Source organism: Argopecten irradians, chromosome 11 (genome assembly GCF_041381155.1).
Source record: "Argopecten irradians isolate NY chromosome 11, Ai_NY, whole genome shotgun sequence".
In the NCBI taxonomy this organism is placed as follows: domain Eukaryota; kingdom Metazoa; phylum Mollusca; class Bivalvia; order Pectinida; family Pectinidae; genus Argopecten; species Argopecten irradians.
In genome coordinates this window covers 5,707,927-5,731,248 of record NC_091144.1, presented here as the reverse complement: position 1 = coordinate 5,731,248, position 23,322 = coordinate 5,707,927, and the positions used below count along the sequence as shown (strand labels likewise).

Genomic DNA, 23,322 nt, shown 5'->3' with positions numbered 1-23,322 from the left:
CCTTACAGACATTTAACACTGTGACAAAATGACAAAGAAAAAGTGAAATATGTAAAAAAAACCGATATGTTGTAGAACACTTTAAATGCTTTTTCGTTGACGAAATAAGAAAAAAAATATGGCCAAAAGCACTAGCCGATTCCCAGGACTAGTAATTTTACAGCCAGTGCTAATTGTAATGAACTAGTCTGATTGGACTGGTGGGTTCCCGCCCAATTAAAATCGTTATAAAATATTTTATCTGCAGTGGTCAATTGCATTTTCAACACATTTCGAGTGCAATCTGTAAGCGGTTATTTCAGTCCGAATGCATGATATTTTGTTAGAATTTGCATTCACTAACGTATCCAGACTGTACTTTGGGTCAAAAATCGTAAACTGATGATGACCAAAGTGCTGAATCAAAACGGCTGTAAATTTATTTCAGACTAGTGTTTAAATAGCCGGAAACAGTTCTCTGTTTTATAGTAAATATCCCGATTTTTTAATAATTTTTCAAATCTCGTATTTTTTGAAAAAAATCACATGACTGTCATATATACTCATCAGTCCATCCTCCAAATACAAAAAAAAAGTATGACAACATCCATTTTCATTGAGTTGGCCCCCTGTGGTAATAACCTAAACTGTGACGTAACAACTATCACAACCAACAAAACCTACCGCTCGACAGAAAGCAGCTGATGATCAGCAACGAGAGTCGTTTACTCTAGCATCAGAACAAGAGGACGCTGTGTTCGAGTGGCTGAAGGAATATAAACGGCCTTGGGGAAGTATGGTTAGCTCAAGGATTTATCTCATATACGTCCTTGGCTGAAATATTGCAGCTCAGAAGACTTTAGACAGAAAATGGTGTCGTCTTTAGAGCTACAACTGGTGCATATTACTGCTAATGGAGCAAGTAATGATTATGCAAACCATTATTAAAACGAGTGTAAGCATTTTACCATATTTTTTTATCCCTTACCTATTAGGCTGTATAAATTTTTTTTTACATTATACATATGAAAGTCTTTCTGAAAGGAATTTATACGGCAAGTCTACAAATTGTGATTTTCACGTCTTGTGTAGTTATGTTTGGACACCTATTTCACGTCTTGTGTAGTTATGTTTGGACACCTACAAAAAAGTATCGAATATTGTGTCTGAGTGATATTCTGCGGCACTGCTCCACTAGGACACATATACATGTAGGCACCATTTCGTACCCGGCCGAAAGGTATTGTAGGCCGGGTACGTATATTCGTTCTATTCCTTGATAGGTCTGAAATCGAGTCGGTTACCACGTGCACTTCGTCAAACATTGCTGGGGGTCAGCCAGGACCAATATGAATATGACGATGTAATGCTATCCCAGACTAAAAATTCTAACCCAGTTTGACTAATTTCCTATAAAAATAAGCAAATAACGTCCATAAATGTGTTTTTTCTATATAAACTATAGTAAACTTGACCCCCTCCCCAGGGGGAAACATGAGACCCCAGGGTCATATAATTCACAATTTTTGTAAAGGACCTTAAGGCCTTTCCATCTATGAAGAGTATTTGATTCTACCAGTTCCAGAATTTCAGAAGATTTTTGAAGTTTTAGCTATTTGACCCATTTTGGCCCCGCCTCTAAGGTCCCTGGGGGTCAGACATGGAAAATTTGTTAACAGGATTCAATGGCCATCTCATAGAGATAACATTTGACTGATTTTCAATTACAAATGACCAAAGAATGCTCCAAAATGTGTTTTCACTATATATTAAACTATAGTTAACTTAACGCCCTCCCCAGGGGAAAACCTGAGACCCCTGGGTAATATAATTCACAATTTTTGTAGAGGGCCTTGAGACCTTTCTATCTATGTATCTAAATATTTGATTCTACCACATCTGTGAGTGGAGAAGAAGATTTTTGAAATTTTAGTCAATTTTACCCCTTTTGGCCCCTTTTAGCGGCTATAAAAACACATTTCTAGTACATCGTCATAAAAACGGTTACTACCGTTGGAAAGAGCAATAATTTTCCTTTCAAAATCATCCTATACATCTATACAAAGTGCCATCATTAAGAGGACATATATAAGCCCCATTGTGACAAACACCTTGAAGATCATCTAATTAAGATTCATACTGGCTTCGTGGCCGATATAATATGCATGAGCAAGGCTTCAGCTGCAATCTCATTGGCCGGCTATAAAAAGTCCACAGATGTATATGTTTGAATAGTAACGGCGTTATCAGTATATAGATGTACAACTTCCCGAGAGATATATAGGTCACACTAAGAATGGATCATTGATATTTTCACGATATCCAACTTATAATCATGTCAATTAATATAAAACTTGCTTAGCAAATCCCATGACATGGAAGTTTAAGTATGAAATAGAAAAAATAAAAAAATTAAACATTCTTTCAAACATTTTCTTTTTATTTCCCAACCAACAGTCTGCCAGGAATTTTAACATTAGCACACAAATCAAATATGAGATCTGACACTGATCCAACAGAATAATATATATATACATATAAGAAAAATAAACCTTGACAAGGCTTAAATTCTAATCACATAGTAAACTTTTAATTTTATACGATGTAATCAACGAAAAGAAAGGCTTTAATTCTTCAACATGACAATAATGGTAGCACTTATACATTATCCATTTCAATAATTTTGTCCTTCCATAAAATCAAAACTTTAATTTAAGAATAAAATTTGGTTGACAACTAAATATATCACTTTGGTATATACATATACATGTATTCAAACATACATATATATGTATATAAATGTATCAAAAAGAATCAAAACTAATTACCTATTAAACACATTTATACACAAATGATAATTAGTAACATTTATTCTCAATATATATATTAAAACTGAAATACATGTACATTGTACAAACAAATCAGTTCTCAGAAATCTCGCAATTAGACATTCAACAAATTGATAATAACACGATGAACAAATGACCAGATGTACTCAGAAACAGATAAACATGACCTCTATATAACACAAGTGTAGAATTCACACTCAATCAGCACGTGTCTATATAGCTACATACTAAACCCTGTATATATTGATCAAACCAAATTTCCTTTGCATTGTATATAAGGTGTCAAGCTTAAAGAATCCAAAAATAAATAGTTTTCAATGTTTACAAAGGTACAAACTTACAATGCTGGTTAAGGTTTCATAATACATTGTACAGTCACATGGTTAAAGTTGGAAATGTGACAATTCACTTCAGCACTTACTCAGTTAAAAGCAAAATCAAAGAAATTAAAGTATCTTAACTTTTGTTTCGGTATTTCTTTGGTATGGCACATCGTTGTTTTGATCAACATTTATTGAGGCCAGAAGACTATGGTCGGTACATGTATAATGTGAAATTTCAATGCTAAATACTTTCACACTTAATTACAATTACGTTTTTGTCAAAATTTTTATTAGTAAATGTTGCATCACAGCTTAAATGTTTTCAGAGATGTCCATCAAAGATATAATGATTGCATTTAGTAAAGATCAGTATACACAGCTTTTGATAATGCATTATGGACTATTTTTATAATTCATGTGTACCAATAATACAATAGGTATTATATATATTTATAAACCATCGAATTACTTCACTACAAACTGAAGATAACAATGTTCAGTAAAAGATTCACAAGTGAATAAATTTAAACCACTGCAACTACTATCTTCCCTTTCAGAACTTTCCCACCTATTCTCAAAATGAAGTTTTCCAAATTAAAAAAAATTAAGGGGACTTAAGCCTGTGGAAGGGAAGCAGCACAAATTTGTTATGTGAAAGAAAGTAGGGAAGCTGTAAAAGAAGTTTTTCAGATGAGAAATTTCAGGATAGGATGAATAGATTTCCAGTTGAGGTAAGAGATGCTGTTATGAGTAATCAGCAGTATTGAGCAATTGATGAGGAATAGTCACCAAGACTATTCTGGTTACTGTCGCCCTCATTTACAAGGTTCTGGTTGGTGTCCTGAAGTTTTTTGGCTGCATCGTGGACTTGTGTCAGAAATGACGGAATACCTACAACAGACAGAAAGTGCTACTATTATTTCAGCAGAGAAAGATACCATTATTACAGTAGAGAGAGAGTTACAATTATTACAGCAGAGAGTTACCATTACTTCAGCAAAGATTTACCATTATTACAGCAGAGGGAGTTACCACTATTTCTGCAGAGAGGGAGAGAGAGACAATTACTTCAGCAGAGAGAGTTACCATTATTACAGCAGAGAGAGTTACCATTAATTCAGCAGAAAGAGTTTCCATCATTACAGCAGAGAGAATTACCATTATTACAGCAGAGAGAGAGTTACCATTATTACAGCAGAGATATTTAAATCATTACAGCGAGTTGCCATTATTTCAGCAAAGAGAGTAACCATTGTTTCACCAGAGAGAGTTGCCATTATTTCAGCAGAGAGAGTTACAACTATTACAGCAGTGAGAGTTACCATTATTACAGCAGATACAATTATTACAACAGAGTTACCATTATTACAGCAGAAAGAGTTATAATTATTACAGCAGAGAAAGTTAGAATTATTACAGCAGAGAGAGTTATCATTATTTCACCAGAGAGAGTTACCATTATTACAGCAGATACAATTATTACAGCAGAGAGTAACCATTATTACAGCAGAAAGAGTTACAATTATTACAGCAGAGAAAGTTAGAATTATTACAGCAGAGAGAGTTACCATTATTACAGCAGAAAGAGTTACAATTATTACAGCAGAGAAAGTTAGAATTATTACAGCAGAGAGAGTTACCATTATTACAGCAGAAAGAGTTACAATTATTACAGCAGAGAGAGTTACAATTATTACAGCAGAGAGAGTTACAATTATTACAGCAGAGAGAGTTACAATTATTACAGCAGAGAGAGTTACAATTATTACAGCAGAGAGAGTTACCATTATTACAGCAGAGAGAGTTACCATTATTACAGCAGAGAGAGTTACAATTATTACAGCAGAGAGAGTTACAATTATTACAGCAGAGAGAGTTACCATTATTACAGCAGAGAGAGTTACCATTTTTACAGCAGAGAGAGTTACAATTATTACAGCAGAGAGAGTTACCATTATTTCGCAGAGAGAGTTACCATTATTACAGCAGAGAGAGTTACAATTATTACAGCAGAGAGAGTTACCATTATTTCACCAGAGAGAGTTACCATTATTACAGCAGAGAGAGTTACAATTATTACAGCAGAGAGAGTTACCATTATTTCACCAGAGAGAGTTACCATTATTACAGCAGAGAGAGTTACAATTATTACAGCAGAGAGAGTTACAATTATTACAGCAGAGAGAGTTACCATTATTTCACCAGAGAGAGTTACAATTATTACAGCAGAGAGAGTTACCATTATTTCACCAGAGAGAGTTACCATTATTACAGCAGAGAGAGTTACCATTGTGTCAGCAGAGCAGATGTTTAATCTGATGTATAAAATACCAAAATTTTACCTTTTGCAGCCATCCAATCATAAGCCACAGATGGGATGGAGGATTCTGGATCATCGTAGTAAGTTAACACGTAGTCGAAACCATTCTGTAACACAAAATATAAAACATATCAAAACTTTGATGCAGCTTGTTATAATATACCTAAACAACACTATCAATGGAACTCTTAACCACAAAAATATTACACTTGCTTGTCTAGCTACAACTTTATATTTGATATAATAAAACGGATTTCAACATTTCAACTAAAGGTGGAGAGAAAAATAAATGTGAAAGTTAAAGTCTAATCTTGATGAAACGTTTGGAACTGTTAGGTTCATCAATGCAAACATGACCATTTCAGCTTGAAACCAGCAAAAGAATTTATGCATGCTTTTTCTCTAATTCAACACCTACGGAACCTTCCACACTCATACTACTGGCGACTTGAAACCAGCAAAAGAATTTATGCATGCTTTTTCTCTAATTCAACACCTATGGAACCTTCCACACTCATACTACTGGCGACTGACCTCGTTAAAGTTTGTGTGAGGTTTGATGACCATGTCAGACTCGTATTTGGTGATTCGGACACAGTTTTTACTTTGGGGAATGCTGGGGTGGTCTGTACTATGGGACATCAGTACCATCACATTCTTTTGCCGGTCAATCTGTGGGGCAGACATGGAGTATAAATATAACATTACATCACAGACTCCTATGATAACATCCGAAGTAAACACACCAGCTATCTACATTATGTATAGACCACAGGTGTTTAAGTGTCAAAGAATATAAGATAAAACTGAAAATTATGAACTGAAGCAAATTTTAAGATTTTAGAGTTTACATTTAAACAGTGTTGCATAAAACAAGTTGATTTGGGCAATACATACAGCAGTTTAACCTTACATACAAAGTTTGTTGTGTACTAAGTCTTAACTTTACATATAAAGTTAATTGTGTACCGAGTCTAACCTTACATACAAAGTTTGTTGTGTACCGAGTCTAACCTTACATACAAAGTTTGTTGTGTACTGAGTCTAACCTTACATACAAAGTTTGTTGTGTACTGAGTCTAACTTTACATACAAAGTTTGTTGTGTACCGAGTCTAACCTTACATACAAAGTTTGTTGTGTACTGAGTCTAACCTTACATACAAAGTTTGTTGTGTACTGAGTCTAACCTTACATACAAAGTTTGTTGTGTACTGAGTCTAACCTTACACAAAAAGTTTTTTGTGTACCGAGTCTAACCTTACATACAAAGTTTGTTGTGTACCGAGTCTAACCTTACATACAAAGTTTATTGTGTACTGAGTCTAACCTTACATACAAAGTTTGTTGTGTACAGAGTCTAACCTTACATACAAAGTTTGTTGTGTACGGAGTCTATCAGTTTAATCTCTATCATGGTCCCTTTGTTATTTCATAATAATATAATTCTACTCAAATGAAGCTGCATGATCAAAACTTCAATTTTTAACGTCAAACTTTTCATAATAAAAAAGCCTTGGAATTTCCAGAAGTTGAATATGTCTTCTTTATGTCTTAATAATTACCTTGTATCTTCGTGCAAACACATATTCTCGGTCTGCCATTGGCCACTGAAAGAAATTAAAGTACATCTACCTATAAAGGACACTACTACAGAATAGCACTGTAAGCTATTCATTAACGTTTTATATTCAATGATTTGAAGTAATCCTTATTGTCGTAAAAGTTGACTCCAGAATTATCTATAGCTGTTAGTAATATTTTGTCTGACATATAGTAGAAGTATAACTCTCTTTTTTACAAAAAAACAAGAGATCCCGGAGGGATCTTGGCACCCACCAAAGAATGATCTATGTCTGACAATGGAAAAAGGGATATTTACCCTGCTTTTCAAACTTTTTCAAATATACTACAAATAATATTTAAATCAGATCGCTTCAGTACTTTCTAAGAAACAGCGGTATCAAATTTCAACGATGAAATCAAAGATGGCGGCCAGTTGGCCATCTTGTTGACCAATCAGTCCCAACATGTACTATGCACAACTAGGGCCCTAGGAGAACCTACATATGAAATTTGAAAAAGACCCCTTAAGCACTTTCTGAGAAATAGTGGTAACAAGAATTGTTAACGGACGGATGGACAGAAAGACGACGAACTAAAGGCGATTTGAATAGCCCACCATCTGATGATGGTGGGCTAAAAATAAAAAAGAAGAAGAAAACAACCATACCTGTACTTTAAAACCCCAGATTTCATCATTTCAAATTTTCAATGCATCAAAATGTCCCCATAAGGCTATATATATATATATAAGATATTCAGTTTGAACTATTGAAAGCGAAATAGCTTAAAATTTTGGAGAATCAGCCATTAGGCAATAAACTTATCAAATTAACTTACAATAAATTTTGTGACCCAGTGAACAATCTCTGTGCCAGATGTTTGGTCACGGTCAACAACATCTAGTTTGAGAACTCGGGAATCCCATGTCTTTCTGTATTTTAAATCCACCTGTAAATATTTCAAAAATAAAAAACATGTATTTCTGTATATCAAAAGTTTCTAAAACACCACAATTTCATACAACGATGATCCATTGCCGAAAGAGCATAAATGCTACTCATCATTAAAAGATATTTGAACAATAATTGGTGTTTAAGGCCAAAAAAAATAAATGTTTGTTTCAGGTACCCCTACCTACCTAGTTTTTACCTCCGACCCTACCTATTTTTTCACACATTTTCAAAACAAAAACGTACTTTGTGAAGTTTTCAATTTAGATTTTTACGCTTGCTTTAAGTTTATCCAGATAAAGTTCAATTATAGTAATGAGAAATAAAAGACTTCTAGCCAGCATAAAGCCTAAAGCCTAAAAGACAAATTACTTTGTAATGTAGTAATAAAGCAACTCAACCCCTTCCCCACCCCTCCTAAAAAATAAAATAAAAATCAAAGTGCCAAGGCCACTCATAGATGCTGTAAGTGAAGAACTCAAACAAAGGAATAAAGAAATTGGTTTTTATTTAAATATAGAATTTAGTAAACTATACATAAGTGTGCAGTGTTGAATTTCGGAGTTTAATAAAACAATATTTACGATATACTGTATTTATTTTATGATATTTAAGTTTTTCAAGAACAAAAAGTTGAATAACTTATTATCCTAAAATTTAACTGTAATAAATTTTATTTCTAAATTATTTTTGAAATAACGATTTCAACACCAATGAAACCGTTCAGAATCTGAGTGTCATTTTTTTATAATTCTTTATTAATTGTTAAATTATCAATTTCATCAATGTCTCTTCAAAGACAAAAAATCATAAGTAAACATTTTCATATCTTAATATCCACTTAACATTGAAGAATATTTTCGGAAAAATATAACATTAGAAATATTACCATTTCCGGATATGTTTTGGTTTCCCTTTTAGAAAACTAACATGGGTTGCTTTGACGGCTTTTGACTAATAAATCATGGCCAGATACTTTTGCCAAATAAAAGGTACATTATTTCATTACGTATATCACTCGGATTTCTTTTAAATTCACATGAACGCTAGCCGTTAACATCAAGAAAACCTCATGTAATGTATCGGACTTCGTAAGCCTAACCGTAACTGGTTGGCGAGATATTATCGTGCAGAACATTTATCGTGAGTTTTGCTTTGCCGACTTTTGACTTATAATAAAACATGGCCATATACGTTTGTCAAGTAAAGGGTACATTATTTGGTTACTTATAACAGTCAAATTTCTTTTGAATTCATAAGAACGCTATCATCAAGAAAACTTCCTGCAATACTTCAGACTTTAGCAAGTCTTCATAAGGCTACCTACATTACACGGCAATATAAGTTCATTTGTCACTTTAAGTTGCTCGGACATAAATAGATCTATATTATCATTATTAAGTTTATATTGATAAATTTGGTACTTTTCCCCTTTCAATATACCGCAGTTGTCAATAAACAAAAGACAGAACTCCCAGTGACCACTTACTCAAAACTATGAACTTTTACTGCGCAATAATATCTCAGATATAGTTCGTCAATACAACCAACACAAGAAACTTTATAAGCGTTATAAGAACTTTCTTTTGCAGTTACCTTCCTAACATTTGATTACAATAATCGATCATTAGCATGAATTACTTAAAATTTAAATAAACATACACAATCCAAAATCCACCGAAAGTCTGTCGCGGAGGAAGACAGCGAAGAAGGCGTTGTTCGTGATTTTCGGGAGACCAGTGTTCTCGGAGTAATACAAATATCATAGAGTCCCAACTAAACACTTAAAACACTCCATCCATGGTGTATACATATGTACAAATTCTATGTCTGTGGTTTTGAATATTGGGGTTTTATTTTTTCATACCATCAAGTATTACGTGAAATGAACAAAACAACTTTTAATTTTCATTGCGGAGTGGTTTCATTGTTTCGATGTGCACAGGCTCTTCGAGCGTACCTAAGAATGCTGTTTCACAGCATCAAAAATGAAATAAATTCCCAACCGACCTACCCTAATTTTTCAGTCATGTAACCTGAAACATGCATCTATTTTTTTTTGGCCTAATCATGTATTTATATCTAATTAGTAATTAACATGAACAAAAATTCCTGATATAACTTGCTTTGCTTTGGGCGGATGCTCAATCAGTACTTAATTCCATATTGGGCACAGTGCCATGGACTTTTATCGGGACACAATTAATTATTTTTAATATTTTCATCTTGAAGTAAATTAAGAAGCTCAAACTTTTTAAGGGTGGTAATGGGTACTTTTGTAACTGAAGAAAAATATTTATTTGTCTGTTCCTGTTTTTGATTAAGAAACTACCATTTGTCAGTGGTGGAGCATCTATAATTACAACATCACAAATCATTAATGTATAATTCTTTATACATTTATGAAATGATGTAATTGCAGTAGTGTAAATAGTAATGATGCATACCTGGACAGTGTAGAATGATAGAGGTGTGATATCATGATAGGTGCCATAAACTGAAATAGAAAAATAAGATAATGATGAGAAGAAAAACATATCAAACATTTACCAGGTATAATATATAGATATCATGCATTGTATTTTGGGCCTCTTCATTAACTTTTTTTTATATATATAATTCATCCATATGAACTTTAAGCTATTGAGCTAGATGGAAGTATTGTATGAGTCTACTTTTCGCTTCTTTGTGCAGTACAAAGATATCAAATGGTTCTTTAAACCTTAATTCATCTCAGTCCGATTATTATAACATTTTTGTTTGTTAAATTTCAACAGCCCACTGAGAGCCAGGGTCATTTAAGGCCAAACTTTAAAATAAAAAGACAATATTGAAATATCCTAACACGTTTTATACCTTTATATTCTTCTACGTGTGATCCTTCTACAGGTTTACTCCAAACTTTGAAGTTTGGGTTGTTCATGACACACGACCAGGTCTCCATGAATTGGTTGACCCTGCTGTCCTTTGGGTTATTATCCTTCCTGTTGGTGCCATTATCGACATCACTGCCCTCATCCTCCTCATTTTCACAGTCAGCATTCACCATCTCCTGGATGTGCTTCATGTCTTCAATGCAGCTGAATTAAGGAACAGGTAAATCACTGTTTTTAATATTTAGAAAACATTGTGCCTAAGGATTAATGTTTATATCTACTATTGTAGACTTACGACAAGAATATTACTGTATATAGTTGCTAATATTTGTGTGGGTTTTAATTTTGCGAACTTTGCTGATCAACCTTTAATTGTGAAATTTAAAATGAAAGTGAATAAATTGCAAAAAGAAAAAAAAATTTACACCCACAAAATTTAACAATTATACAGTAAACAACTAGTTGTATTAGCTTAGTATTATATAAACTTATTAACACCTGTTTGGACCACTGGTATACAAACATTTCATCTAAAAACGTGCAATATAAATGTACTAAACTAAAAGTCAAGTAGTAGACATAATCTATAATTAAATCAATTATATAAAATAGAACTGTTACTATTAACACATAAAAAACCTAAGAATTAACAAAAAAGCTCTCTGAATGAACTGATAAGTAATGCATAGTGCCAAGGATTTTTTGGGGGATGCAATTAATTATTTTTGATATTTTTATCTTGAATTGAAATAAGAAGCTCAAACTTTTCAAGGGTGGTAAATTGATAATAATGAAAAATTACATAATTTTTATAACTGAGGAAAAATCTTAATTAATTTGTCTACTGTTTTTGATAGACAACCATTCGTCGGTGGTGGAGCATCTTTAAGAATAAGACAGTAAAATTCAAAGTTGTGTTTCAAATGAATTTCACTTCATAAAACTTTGTATTCAACTGAAAGGAGCCTCTTGAAAGCAATAATTGTAAAAGGTCAAGGGTCACTTAAGACTACATAACAGCTCATAAAGAGTAAAATATAAAGTCATATAAGTAATAAGTAATATTACAGTAATGCAAATACAGAGTAGTAGCCATTTGTTATGTAGATTTTCTAACCTTTCCAGATCAGAATCGGTCAATTGATTATTTTGCCAAGAAAATAATGCTGCTCCATAAAGACAGAATGCATTCTTGATTTTCCCATTTCTCATAAAGGGGTCGCTGAATCTGTTGATAATGCGAACCACCGACTCGCCATAAACTCTTCTGTATAAAAATAAAATTTGTGTGGTTCTCCGTAAACGCTGTGCAACTACTCCGTTACACTGTTTAATCGCCAAATCGTTCAATATTCCAAATTGGTCTAAAAGTTTTCGGACAATCGCATTCTGCCAAAAAGCATTAGATTTAGCCCCGTTCCTTTCGACGAGCGTTGTAGCTCGTTTGAATAAAATGGCCTGCGTTCTCTTTTGATTATTTGAGAGAAGACGATGAGTTAAAATCCTCAGCTGCAGGAAAATGTTATCCACACTCATTTTTGACGTATGCTGCAACTGTGAACTCCTTATGAAACTCGGTCGGACATTTCAAGATCACCGGCTACCACATGGCTGACGTATTGGTGACAAAGTAGTAGATAAGATAGTCCAAAGGTCAACTGTAAAATATAAAGCTTTTAGTAAATCAGTGGTAAAATAATCACTTTAAGAATAATTTCTTTTAAACTAAAGCATATGTTTTCTTTGTTAATCACAGTTATACTGCTGTATTGATGAGAAACACATAACAAAATTGTTGTATTATCGCTTAGTTATGCTTCGCCCTTGACATTGCTAAGACGACGGAAAATTTTAAGGGGAAGTAATTCTAATACGCGTTCAACTTCCGGTACAACTTCCGGAATCAATATTTACACGTTCCATGGCATTGAGTTGTTGATAATTTTTCCAGCATTAAAGACAATCTCAAAGGAAATTTATTGCGACTGTACGGTGAGGTAAGAAGTTTTTACAGATTGTTAATTTGTTACAAATGTTTTCATTTTATTGATCAGTTTATATAGATAGACCAGCATATAAACTGATACAAATTGACATATTTTTATGATGTTCGAATCTTGGCAGAGGTAGTGATTATGAAAAACCTTAGCAGCAACATGTGCCATGATTTTTTTGAGTAATTAAAATAGTTGAATGTTGTGAACTTAGCTTGTTTCTGAATTAAAAAGTAAGCAGTCATTATATACAGTTATACATTAGTACTCAATCACATTCCTTTATTAACAGCTATTAGACCTTACTCATAATCACATTCCGGTCACACTTAATAACGACAACAAACGACAACAAACGACAAGAAACGACAACAAACGACAACACGTTAAATACAAGGAAAAGTTAGTGACAACACAGGATATGTTATTCGGTACATTAAAATTAATATTTCTACCAAGTTTTACGAAGATTGGAGCAAAAATGAAGGAATAGAGCGATTTGAATATTCTGAAATCGGCCGCTGGTCAACGATAGATCGAGTGACAAGAGGTTTGCCGTACGGTATACTGACAACACATTGTAACATCGAAAATGTTTTGAAAACCTAACGACAACAGAAGATATGTTTTTTGTCATACTATAATGCATCTATGTACAAAATTTCATTAAGATTGGAATAAAAATGAAGACTTGATACCTGTTTTAATGTTACAAGATCGGCGACTGGTCAGGTTTATATCGTGAGTGTGTATGTTCAGTATTACCGACAACACATCATAGCATTAAAAATATTACAAAAACCTAACGACAACATAAGATATGTTGTTTGTCATACCATAATGCATATCTGTACAAAATTTCATTAAGATTGGAGTAAAAATACCGGAGTAATGACGATTTCAAATATGAAGAGACGCAGAGTGTATACATGTGTGTAAGCCAAGCTTACATGTACAGATCTAGATCCGACCGACAACACAAAATATTTTACGAAATTACGCAGTAATGTTACCGCAAATAATAATATATGTAACCTATATCTAAAGAAAGTAATTCATGTCAAGTGTAATGACTATTGATGAAGATTTGAATGAGTAATGATCATTGAAATTCTCAGTAGACCGACGGCTTGCATACAGTATACATATAGAAGAAGCACACACGTGTGTATATTATCAGTGTGATTACAGTTCGCGATTGTATTTATTGTTATGTAAACATATGGTGTTTATATATACTTCCCATATGTTATCTTAAGAAATACACTATTATATGTTTATTTTTTTTAATTGTACATTTTTAGCCCACCATCATCAGATGGTGGGCTATTCAAATCGCCTTTCGTCCGTGGTCCGTCGTCCGTCCGTCCGTCCTTCCGTCCGTCCGTCCTTCCGTCCGTCCGTCCTTCCGTCCGTCCGTCCGTCCGTCCGTTAACAATTCTTGTTACCGCTATTTCTCACAAAGTACTGAAGGAATCTTTCTCAAATTTCACATGTAGGTTCCCCTAGGACCCTAGTTGTGCATATTGCATTTTGGTACCAATCGGTCAACAAGATGGCCGACTGGCGGCCATCTTGGATTTTGATAGTTAAAGTTTGTTACCGCTATTTCTCAGAAAGTTGTGAAGGGATCTTTCTCAAATTTCACATGTAGGTTCCCCTAGGGCCCTAGTTGTGCATATTGCATTTTGGGACCAATCGGTCAACAAGATGGCCGACTGGCGGCCATCTTGGATTTTGATAGTTTAAGTTTGTTACCGCTATTTCTCAGAAAGTTGTGAAGGGATCTTTCTCAAATTTCACATGTAGGTTTCCCTAGGGCCTATGGGCCTAGTTGTGCATATTGCATTTTGGGACCAATCGGTCCACAAGATGGCCGACTGGCGGCCATCTTTGATTTTGATAGTTAAAGTTTGTTACCGCTATTTTTCAGAAAGTTGTGAAGGGATCTTTCTCAAATTTCACATGTAGGTTCCCCTAGGGCCCTAGTTGTGCATATTGCATTTTGGGACCAATCGGTCAACAAGATGGCCGACTGGCGGCCATCTTGGATTTTGATTGTTAAAGTTTGTTACCGCTATTTCTCAGAAAGCTGTGAAGGGATCTTTCTCAAATTTCACATGTACGTTCCCCTAGGGCCCTAGTTGTGCATATTGCATTTTGGGACCAATCTGTCAACAAGATGGCCGACTGGCGGCCATCTTGGATTTAGATAGTTTAAGTTTGTTACCGCTATTTCTCAGAAATTTGTGAAGGGATCTTTCTCAAATTTCACATGTAGGTTCCCCTAGGGCCCTAGTTGTGCATATTGCATTTTGGGACTAATCGGTCAACAAGATGGCCGACTGGCGGCCATCTTGGATTTTGATAGTTTAAGTTTGTTACCGCTATTTCTCAGAAAGTTGTGAAGGGATCTTTCTCAAATTTCATATGTAGGTTCTCCTAGGGCCCTAGTTGTGCATATTGCATTTTGGGACCAATCTGTCAACAAGATAGTCCACCGGCGGCCATCTTGGATTTTGATAGTTAAAGTTTGTTAACGTATTTCCCAGAAAGTACTGAAGGAATTTTTCTCAAATTTCATATGTAGGTTCCCCTAGGACCCTAGTTGTGCATATTGCATTTTGGGACAGATCGGTCAACAAGATGGCCGAAGGGCGGCCATCTTGGATGTTGATAGTTAAAGTTTGTTACCGCTATTTCTCAGAAAGTAATGAAGGTTTTTTTCTCAAATTTCATGTGCAGGTTCCTGAAGGGGTCTAGTGCATTTTCGGACTTATCGGTCAGCAAGATGATCGACAGGTAGCCATCTTGGATTTTGATAATTGAAGTTTGTTTCTGCTATATATGTCAGAAAGTACTGAAAGGATCTTTCTCAAGTTTAATATATAGTATGTAGTAAAAGTTTGAAAAGCAGGGAAAAGATCCCTCTTTCTGTTGTCAGACATAGATCATTCTTTGGTGGGCGCCAAGATCCCTCTGGGATCTCTTGTTGTATATTTTCGAGAGCATGAATGAACGACAACGAAAAGGCGCCGATAATGTCGTCTATCTTTGGCGAGGATGGACTGATCAATTCGGATACTATCAAAGAATTTGATTCAGTATCAAGCAAAATCGACGATATGTATGGTGAACGTATGGGTACATATTGGTCTGAAAAAACTTTACCAACTATATCCGGCGCAGGGTGGTTGAGGCCCAAGTACGATGCCTCCATATACCCAAAGGCTGGAAAAACAACTGCGAATCAATGAATCACATCATAAAGCTTGTTGGTGACAGGAAAATTTCGAAAGTTCCAGATTTGATAAAACGATTAGAGCACATACAAAACACGCAGTACAACCACGTGCGCAGATCGCTTCAAGGAATAGGAGAGTACGAAATAACTCCGCATGCACAACATTTAAAAATAAGTTCAGTATTTTGGAGAGAACTGCCCGTTGTAGAAAAGATAACGGAAAGTGCACAAGTTTTTGAAACTTGTGAAGCAGTAAAAGGAACTTATATCTTCCACTAATAGAATGCTAACTATTCCAAAACATGCAGCCATCTCGAAAAAACCGAGTACGCGAAAACGTGTGCGTGGAAATCGAACAGAATCGCACGGTCCGTCTAAACAGAAAAAAATGTCTTAGCGAAATCTTGTGTGCTCGCAGGACGGGATTCAAGATATTTAAGGATTGTGTTTCTCTTAAACAGTTAGACTTTAAACGATACGTTTGCGAAATAATCAGTTGGACATTTTACGATATGTTTCCGAAATCTTGTATGCCCGCAGGACGGGATTCAAGATGTTGTAACAGTTAAAATTCGTTTACCTTCTAATACTTTTCAAATGAATTATACGTATGTATGTGTCAGTAAAAATCTTTCAATAAATGAAATATGTAAGTTCAGTAATAAAAAGTGTTAAATAAACGTAATATTTGTAAGCTTCCCGAAATTAAAACTTACGATACGCAAGCGAAATCTTGTGTGCCCGCAGGACGGGATTCAAGATATTAAAACTTAATCTTTCAAATAAAACGTATTAAATAAAGTCAAAGTTACCGCGTAAATAAAATAGTGAATTAATATAAAAAAAAATATTTACGCAGCTAAAAATACACACAAAAAACCTAAATAGATTAGCTACACCAACATATAAAGGACCCTGAGAAGAACCACGTCCGTTCGTAGGGTCTGGAAACATATTCGTGTATTGAGTATGGCCGAGAGTTCTACACCGACTATAATGATGTTTAAACAACAATGGTTTAGACAAACAGTATCGAGACCCCATGCACTCGTACAAACGCGTGTACAGGTGTGTGTGAGTCGTCGATCTGTTGTCGGTAGTAAACCTGACCAGTCGCCGATCTCGTAACATTAAAACAGGTTAAAAGTCTTCATTTTTATTCCAATCTTAATGAAATTTTGTACATAGATGCATTATAGTATGACAAAAAACATATCTTCTGTTGTCGTTAGGTTTTTAAAACATTTTCGATGTTACAATGTGTTGTCGGTATACCGTACGGCAAACCTCTTGTCACTCGATCTATCGTTGACCAGCGGCCGATTTCAGAATATTCAAATCGCTCTAATTCCTTCATTTTTGCTCCAATCTTCATAAAACTTGGTAGAAATATTCATTTTAATGTACTGAATAACATATCCTGTGTTGTCACTAACTTTTCCTTGTATTTAACGTGTTGTCGTTTCGTGTCGTTTCTTGTCGTTTGTTGTCGTTATTAAGTGTGACCCTCACATTCCTTTATTAACAGCTATTAAACCTTACTCATGATCACATTCCTTTATGATCAGCCATTAGATCTTACTCATGATCACATTCCTTTAATATGAATTTAAGGCAAAGCCTCAGAAGAGCGCAGCTACAGTGCATTTAAGAAATGTTATTATAGCTATATATTAGGATTATAACCTCAGACCGAGATTAAAACTGTTTAAACTTGTAGTCCGATCATTGATTTTTTTTAAAATGCTATTCTTCAACACTATTGATAGATGTTTTGTGTCTAGAAATATATTGACACTCGTCACATACAGGTCAGAAAGAAATATTCAATTTGAATAGTTCAACCTTTCAACCTTTCGATCTTGTTTCTCTCAAAGGCGGAAAACTTGGCAACATGCCATGTATCAAAAATGCGCGGGAATATGTGCCGTCATCTTTGGCACCAGAGACGTCCTGACGTCACGGCTGACGGTGCTGAGCGCTTTACACAGAGTATATCATTTTGACCAGTACATTTACTGTGCCGTTCTTGTCTTTGTGTAGTTATCTAAAACTACTTACAGTAATTACAAAGTGTATCCTGATGAAACGTTTTGTCTATAGAGAAAATTTCAAATCTCGTCATGCTGATAACAAGAATTAAAACATGGCAGCCTGCATGGAGACGGAGACTTTTCCCGCGGGACACGATTTCAAAGTCCAAGGGGTACTGGAATGTATTGGATTCTATATGCTCATACACGTGTTATCGTTAGTAGAGCTTCGCTCTACGCGGCCTTCGGCCGCGCAGAGAGCTGCACTCTTATTAACAGCTATTAGACCTTACTCATGATCACATTCCTTTATTAACAAACATTAGACCTTACACATGATCACATTCCTAATTATTAACAAACATTAGACCTTACTCATAATCACATTCATTTATTAACAGCTATTAGACCTTACACATGATCACATTCCTTTATTAACAGCTATTAGACCTTACTCATGATCACATTCCTTTATTAATAGCCAGTAGACCTTACTCATGATCACATTCCTTTATTAACAGCCATTAGACCTTACTCATAATCACATTCTTTATTAACAGCCATTAGACCTTACTCATGAACACATTCCTTTATCAGCAGCCATTAGACCTTACTCATGATCACATTCATTTATGATCAGACATTAGATCTTACTCATGAACACATTCCTTTATGATCAGCCATTAGACCTTACTCATGAACACATTCCTATATTAGCAGCCATTAGACCTTACTCATGAACACATTCTTATATTAGCAGCCATTAGATCTTACTCATGAACACATTCCTTTATTAACAGCCATTAGACCTTACTCATAATCACATTCTTTATTAACAGCCATTAGATCTTACTCATGAACACATTCCTTTATGATAAGCAATTAGATCTTACTCATGATCACATTCCTTTATGATAAGCAATTAGATCTTACTCATGATCACATTCCTTTATTAGCAGCCATTAGACCTTACTCATGAACACATTCCTATATTAGCAGCCATTAGACCTTACTCATGAACACATTCCTATATTAGCAGCCATTAGACCTTAAAGTGAATAGTCGGGCAAAGAAAACCAGTCTAAATGCGTTCATTGGCCTTCCAAAAGTTTTCACATATTAATATGACGGTCAAGTTCTGCTTATGTTTCCCAGTTCTGACCATTGAAATAAAGAAAAGTTGAAAGCATTGAAAGTGAGGCTGTGTTGAAATGTAACCACGGACATAGTCAGCCGGGAGGACGTTTTAGGATTCCTAAACTTTAAATTAATTTCTACGTACGCAGACAGATTTTGACGAGAAAGTTTATTTTTCCATTCCATAAGAAATTATACAGTTACTGGATACATTCACACCATTTTACCGACTTTAGCCATCCTTGCCCGACTGTTCACTTTAATCATGAACACATTCTTTATCAGCAGCCATTAGACCTTACTCATGATCACATTCCTTTATTAGCAGCCATTAGACCTTACCCATGAACACATTCATATATCACATTTATAAAGTAAATAAACATGCATACAGTACTGAAAATTTTATTTTTAAACAAAATACTGAAAATAATGTTTTAAAACAATTTGCAAGGCAGCACTTGAGGATCATATTTTTCAAATGGTTTAATACAATACATACATGTTATTTAATATTACAGAGCAACCACCAATAAAGGGAGACAATCACTTTGAGAATATATATAGTTGTGCTGTTGCCTTAATTATGAAGCATGGGTGAAATAAATCGAAGTCAATTAATTATAAGAATACTGTGATATTGGTTTCTGACCGACGATACTGACTGTTAATGATGCCTAAAAAGAATGCAGTGGATGGTCAAAGTGCCAAGTACCACAAACTGACCAGGACATCGGATGATGGCTATATTGATCTACAGGTAGGACTTTATCTAGGAATCAGGGCCCAATTTCTTGAAACAAACTGAAGTCAAAGTACATAAGGATTAAAACCAAAGTCTGCACTTATATTTCAAGAAATCTGATGGAGATCCCTATTCTCATTTTTTTATGCATACAATATTATGTATAAAACAACAATCAAGATATACATGTATATTATATATGGATTTTGTTAAGAGTAATGACCTAGTTTATAAAAGCTTGTGAATCACTGCATTATTTCTGATTTTGTTGTTTATCTAAGTGTACACATTTAGTATAATATACTTCATATCCAAAGAATGATAAATTCAAATTTGAAGTTACTCTACTGCTGATGAATACCTAGTTCATTGTTTTAACACAACTATTTATCTAGGACTATTCTATTTCTCCCATCATTTAGTGGCATTGTAACTTTAAAATCAGATTCTGTGTAGAAGTGTGTAAAAGCTATGTTCTGTTGGAGTTGTGTGATCAGTATATTAACAGTATCTAACAAGGCAACACAATCATACTTTATATCTGTCTGTTTTGTTTTTCAGTTTGAAAAACCTCCCCCTAAGGTGCCATACAAAGCCATTTTATTGGCTGTCGTCCTCTTCTCGGTGGGAAGTCTCCTGATAATCATAGGGGCCATGCTTCTCTCAGGCTATATTGATGCCAAGGTAATTCAGAGTGTCACTAGAATCAGAGTTATCCTATCAGCAACTAAAATAATGAAGCCTGGCACTTTTGTTGATATCCTGGGCTTTGTACATAATGAAGATCCTCTTTGAAGACTCCTTTGCCTTGTGGACATGTCCAAACACTTTGTTTTGTACAATGTACCTAATAAAGATCTTCTTTTGTCCATAACCTGTGTTTTGTACCTAATGAAGATTCATTTGCCTTCTGAAGATGTCCAAACCCTATACTTTAATTTGAATTTGTATCTTATAAAGATCTTTTGTCCAAACCCTATGTTTTGTACCTAATGAAGACACATTTGCCTTGTGGAAATGTCCAAACCATGTGTATTATAGCTTATGAAGATTCCTTTGCCTTATTGTACCTTATGGAAATTTCTTTGCCTTATGAACATGTCCAAACCCTTTGTATTGTACCTATTAAAGATCCTTTTTTGTTCAAACCCTGTGTTTTATACCCAATAAATATCTTTTGTTCAAACCCTGTGTTTTGTAACTAATGAAGACTCCTTTGTCTTGCAGTACCAGGACAGGACTTGGCCTGTACTTCTCATTGGTGCACTGATGTTCATCCCTGGGGCCTATCACGTCCGCATTGCTTACTACGCCTACCAAGGCTACCAGGGATACTCATATGATGACATACCGGAGTTTGATTGATGGAACATTTTACAGCAGCAATAATCACAGGAACCTGACTTCTTGTTTGTTGAATTTTTCTACAAAGATATATGTTTTAATAATGGTTTTATACATTGTGATTAAGTTCATGTCTACTGATATTTGAAAGGCTTCACATTAAACATGTTTGATTGATTCATTAATATCACATGTGTGAATGTTGATAGAGAAGTTATAAATATGGTGTTGTTCAATATTATTTATTTCAGGCAATGAAATTATCAAGGTGTAGAATTTGTTGATTCTTTATGTGCATCAAAAACACCAAAATTTCCAAATCCAACTCTTTATGATATATTTGTTGAACTGTATCTTCTTTGAATAAAATATTGTTTAGAAAAAAAGTTGGAAAAGATGAAGTTGAGTTAATTGAGAACAATTGGACCTATAGACATATGAGGATACTTTTATATCACTGTCATTATTTTTGTGGCCTATATAATACATAAGTTTTACCTTTGTCCATCACACCCTGTCGCCCTCTTTCTAAATTCCAGGTAAATGGCATTAATTAATACAATTCAGGTTCAGTTACCAAATTTTTTGACAGAATATCATAGTTTTACTATCTTCAACAGTGAACTACAATTGATGATGATACCATGATATATGTCTGATATTTTTTGTCTTACATGGACATAAGTACTTACTTGGTTCAGGTTGCCATGGAAACAAGTTTTGAATTTGTGGAGACATTTAAGTTTGTTTATTTAGTGCTTCAATAAGGCTTCATTAAATAAGTTAGTATTAATATTTGTTTATTCTGAATACTTGTCTAGTCCAATATTTGTCAGCAAATTAATATAATAGTCTAGTTAACACTTTCAAGTTCTCATTGTAGGTGTCTAAAAGTTGAGGTTTATAGGTATGTAGTGGGACCCAGTGTAACATTATAAATGTATAGTACGTACTGCTGCATGTGTTTATACTCTTATGGTTTTGAAAGGACTTACATTGTCGTTGTGATATGCTCATCAGATTGATCAAACTATGATAAGATAATGTGGTTATATGTATAAAATGTGGAGATTATTTATGTACAATGGGACCTTCAAATTTCTGGTTAATGGATCAGAGAAAGCCTAATTAAAAGCTGTTAAATTGATTAAAACCATTGACTGAACTGTCACTGAGTTGATTTATCTATTTAAAGTTGACAATGCAAATTAAAAAACAACATTTTGATAAAAGAGTCATGAGAATCAATGTTTTGATTAATGGTAACTGTAAGCACATTGGAATGCTGGTAGTGAGAAAACAAAAAATGGCTGTTATTAATTTGACTTGGGAATGTCTCACAAATGAAATTTGGCATCTTGTTTGAATCTCATTTACTTTTCAATATGCATTGTCAGCTTTTACAAACCATTGTTGTCACATGACAAGTGAGAGAACTCGCACAACAGACATATGATATTGGTAACCTAGAAAACTAGCAATGCACATGTGCCAGATTTATTTTAGCAAGGCAGTTCAAGGGTCTGTGGTATTTATGGTGATTTGTGTATTATGATCTAGAATTTAGCAGTCATGCACCTGGAATCTGTTGATCTACTTTTATCAAAATCTAAGGATATAATTAATATAAATGCAGCTTTAATTACAACAAGAGGCCCATGCACCTTAATGGTCATATGACACTTGACAAAATAAAGCATAGTCAAAGTATACAGTTCGGCAAAACAATTTTGCATCAATACGTGTGTATAAAAGAAGCAAATAGGTTGAAAATGTTAACCTTTTCTTCAACTAACAATTAAAGCATTGCATGCATACAATAAATTCTCCAGTAGTGAGTTTCTGTGATATTTTAACAGCTGTAATCTTGAATGAAGATCAAGGTCATTTGTTTGAACAAAGTTGGTAACTCTTTATCCCAGCATGTCACAGCCCAATATTGGGTCTCTAGACCTCTCTGTTA

The 23,322-nt window shown here is 34.4% G+C and overlaps 2 protein-coding genes across 2 annotated transcripts; one reads left to right on the top strand and one right to left on the bottom strand.

Annotated features, from left to right (window-relative positions):
- Positions 1-2,398: 2,398 nt before the first annotated feature.
- Positions 2,399-12,594, bottom strand: LOC138334361 (stAR-related lipid transfer protein 7, mitochondrial-like). Its single transcript, XM_069283020.1, has 8 exons — positions 11,980-12,594; positions 10,843-11,066; positions 10,434-10,483; positions 7,874-7,984; positions 7,036-7,080; positions 6,006-6,143; positions 5,494-5,578; positions 2,399-4,042 (listed from the first exon to the last, which is right to left on the bottom strand). The coding sequence occupies exons 1-8, from the start codon at positions 12,396-12,398 to the stop codon at positions 3,906-3,908; spliced, it is 1,209 nt and encodes a 402-aa protein (XP_069139121.1). The 5' UTR covers positions 12,399-12,594; the 3' UTR covers positions 2,399-3,905.
- A 111-nt stretch (positions 12,595-12,705) lies between these two features.
- Positions 12,706-22,524, top strand: LOC138334362 (transmembrane protein 230-like). Its single transcript, XM_069283022.1, has 4 exons — positions 12,706-12,859; positions 19,792-20,030; positions 20,577-20,699; positions 21,243-22,524. Exons 2-4 carry the CDS (start codon positions 19,941-19,943, stop codon positions 21,378-21,380), a joined length of 351 nt encoding a protein of 116 aa, XP_069139123.1. The 5' UTR covers positions 12,706-12,859; positions 19,792-19,940; the 3' UTR covers positions 21,381-22,524.
- The last annotated feature ends 798 nt before the right edge of the window (positions 22,525-23,322 follow it).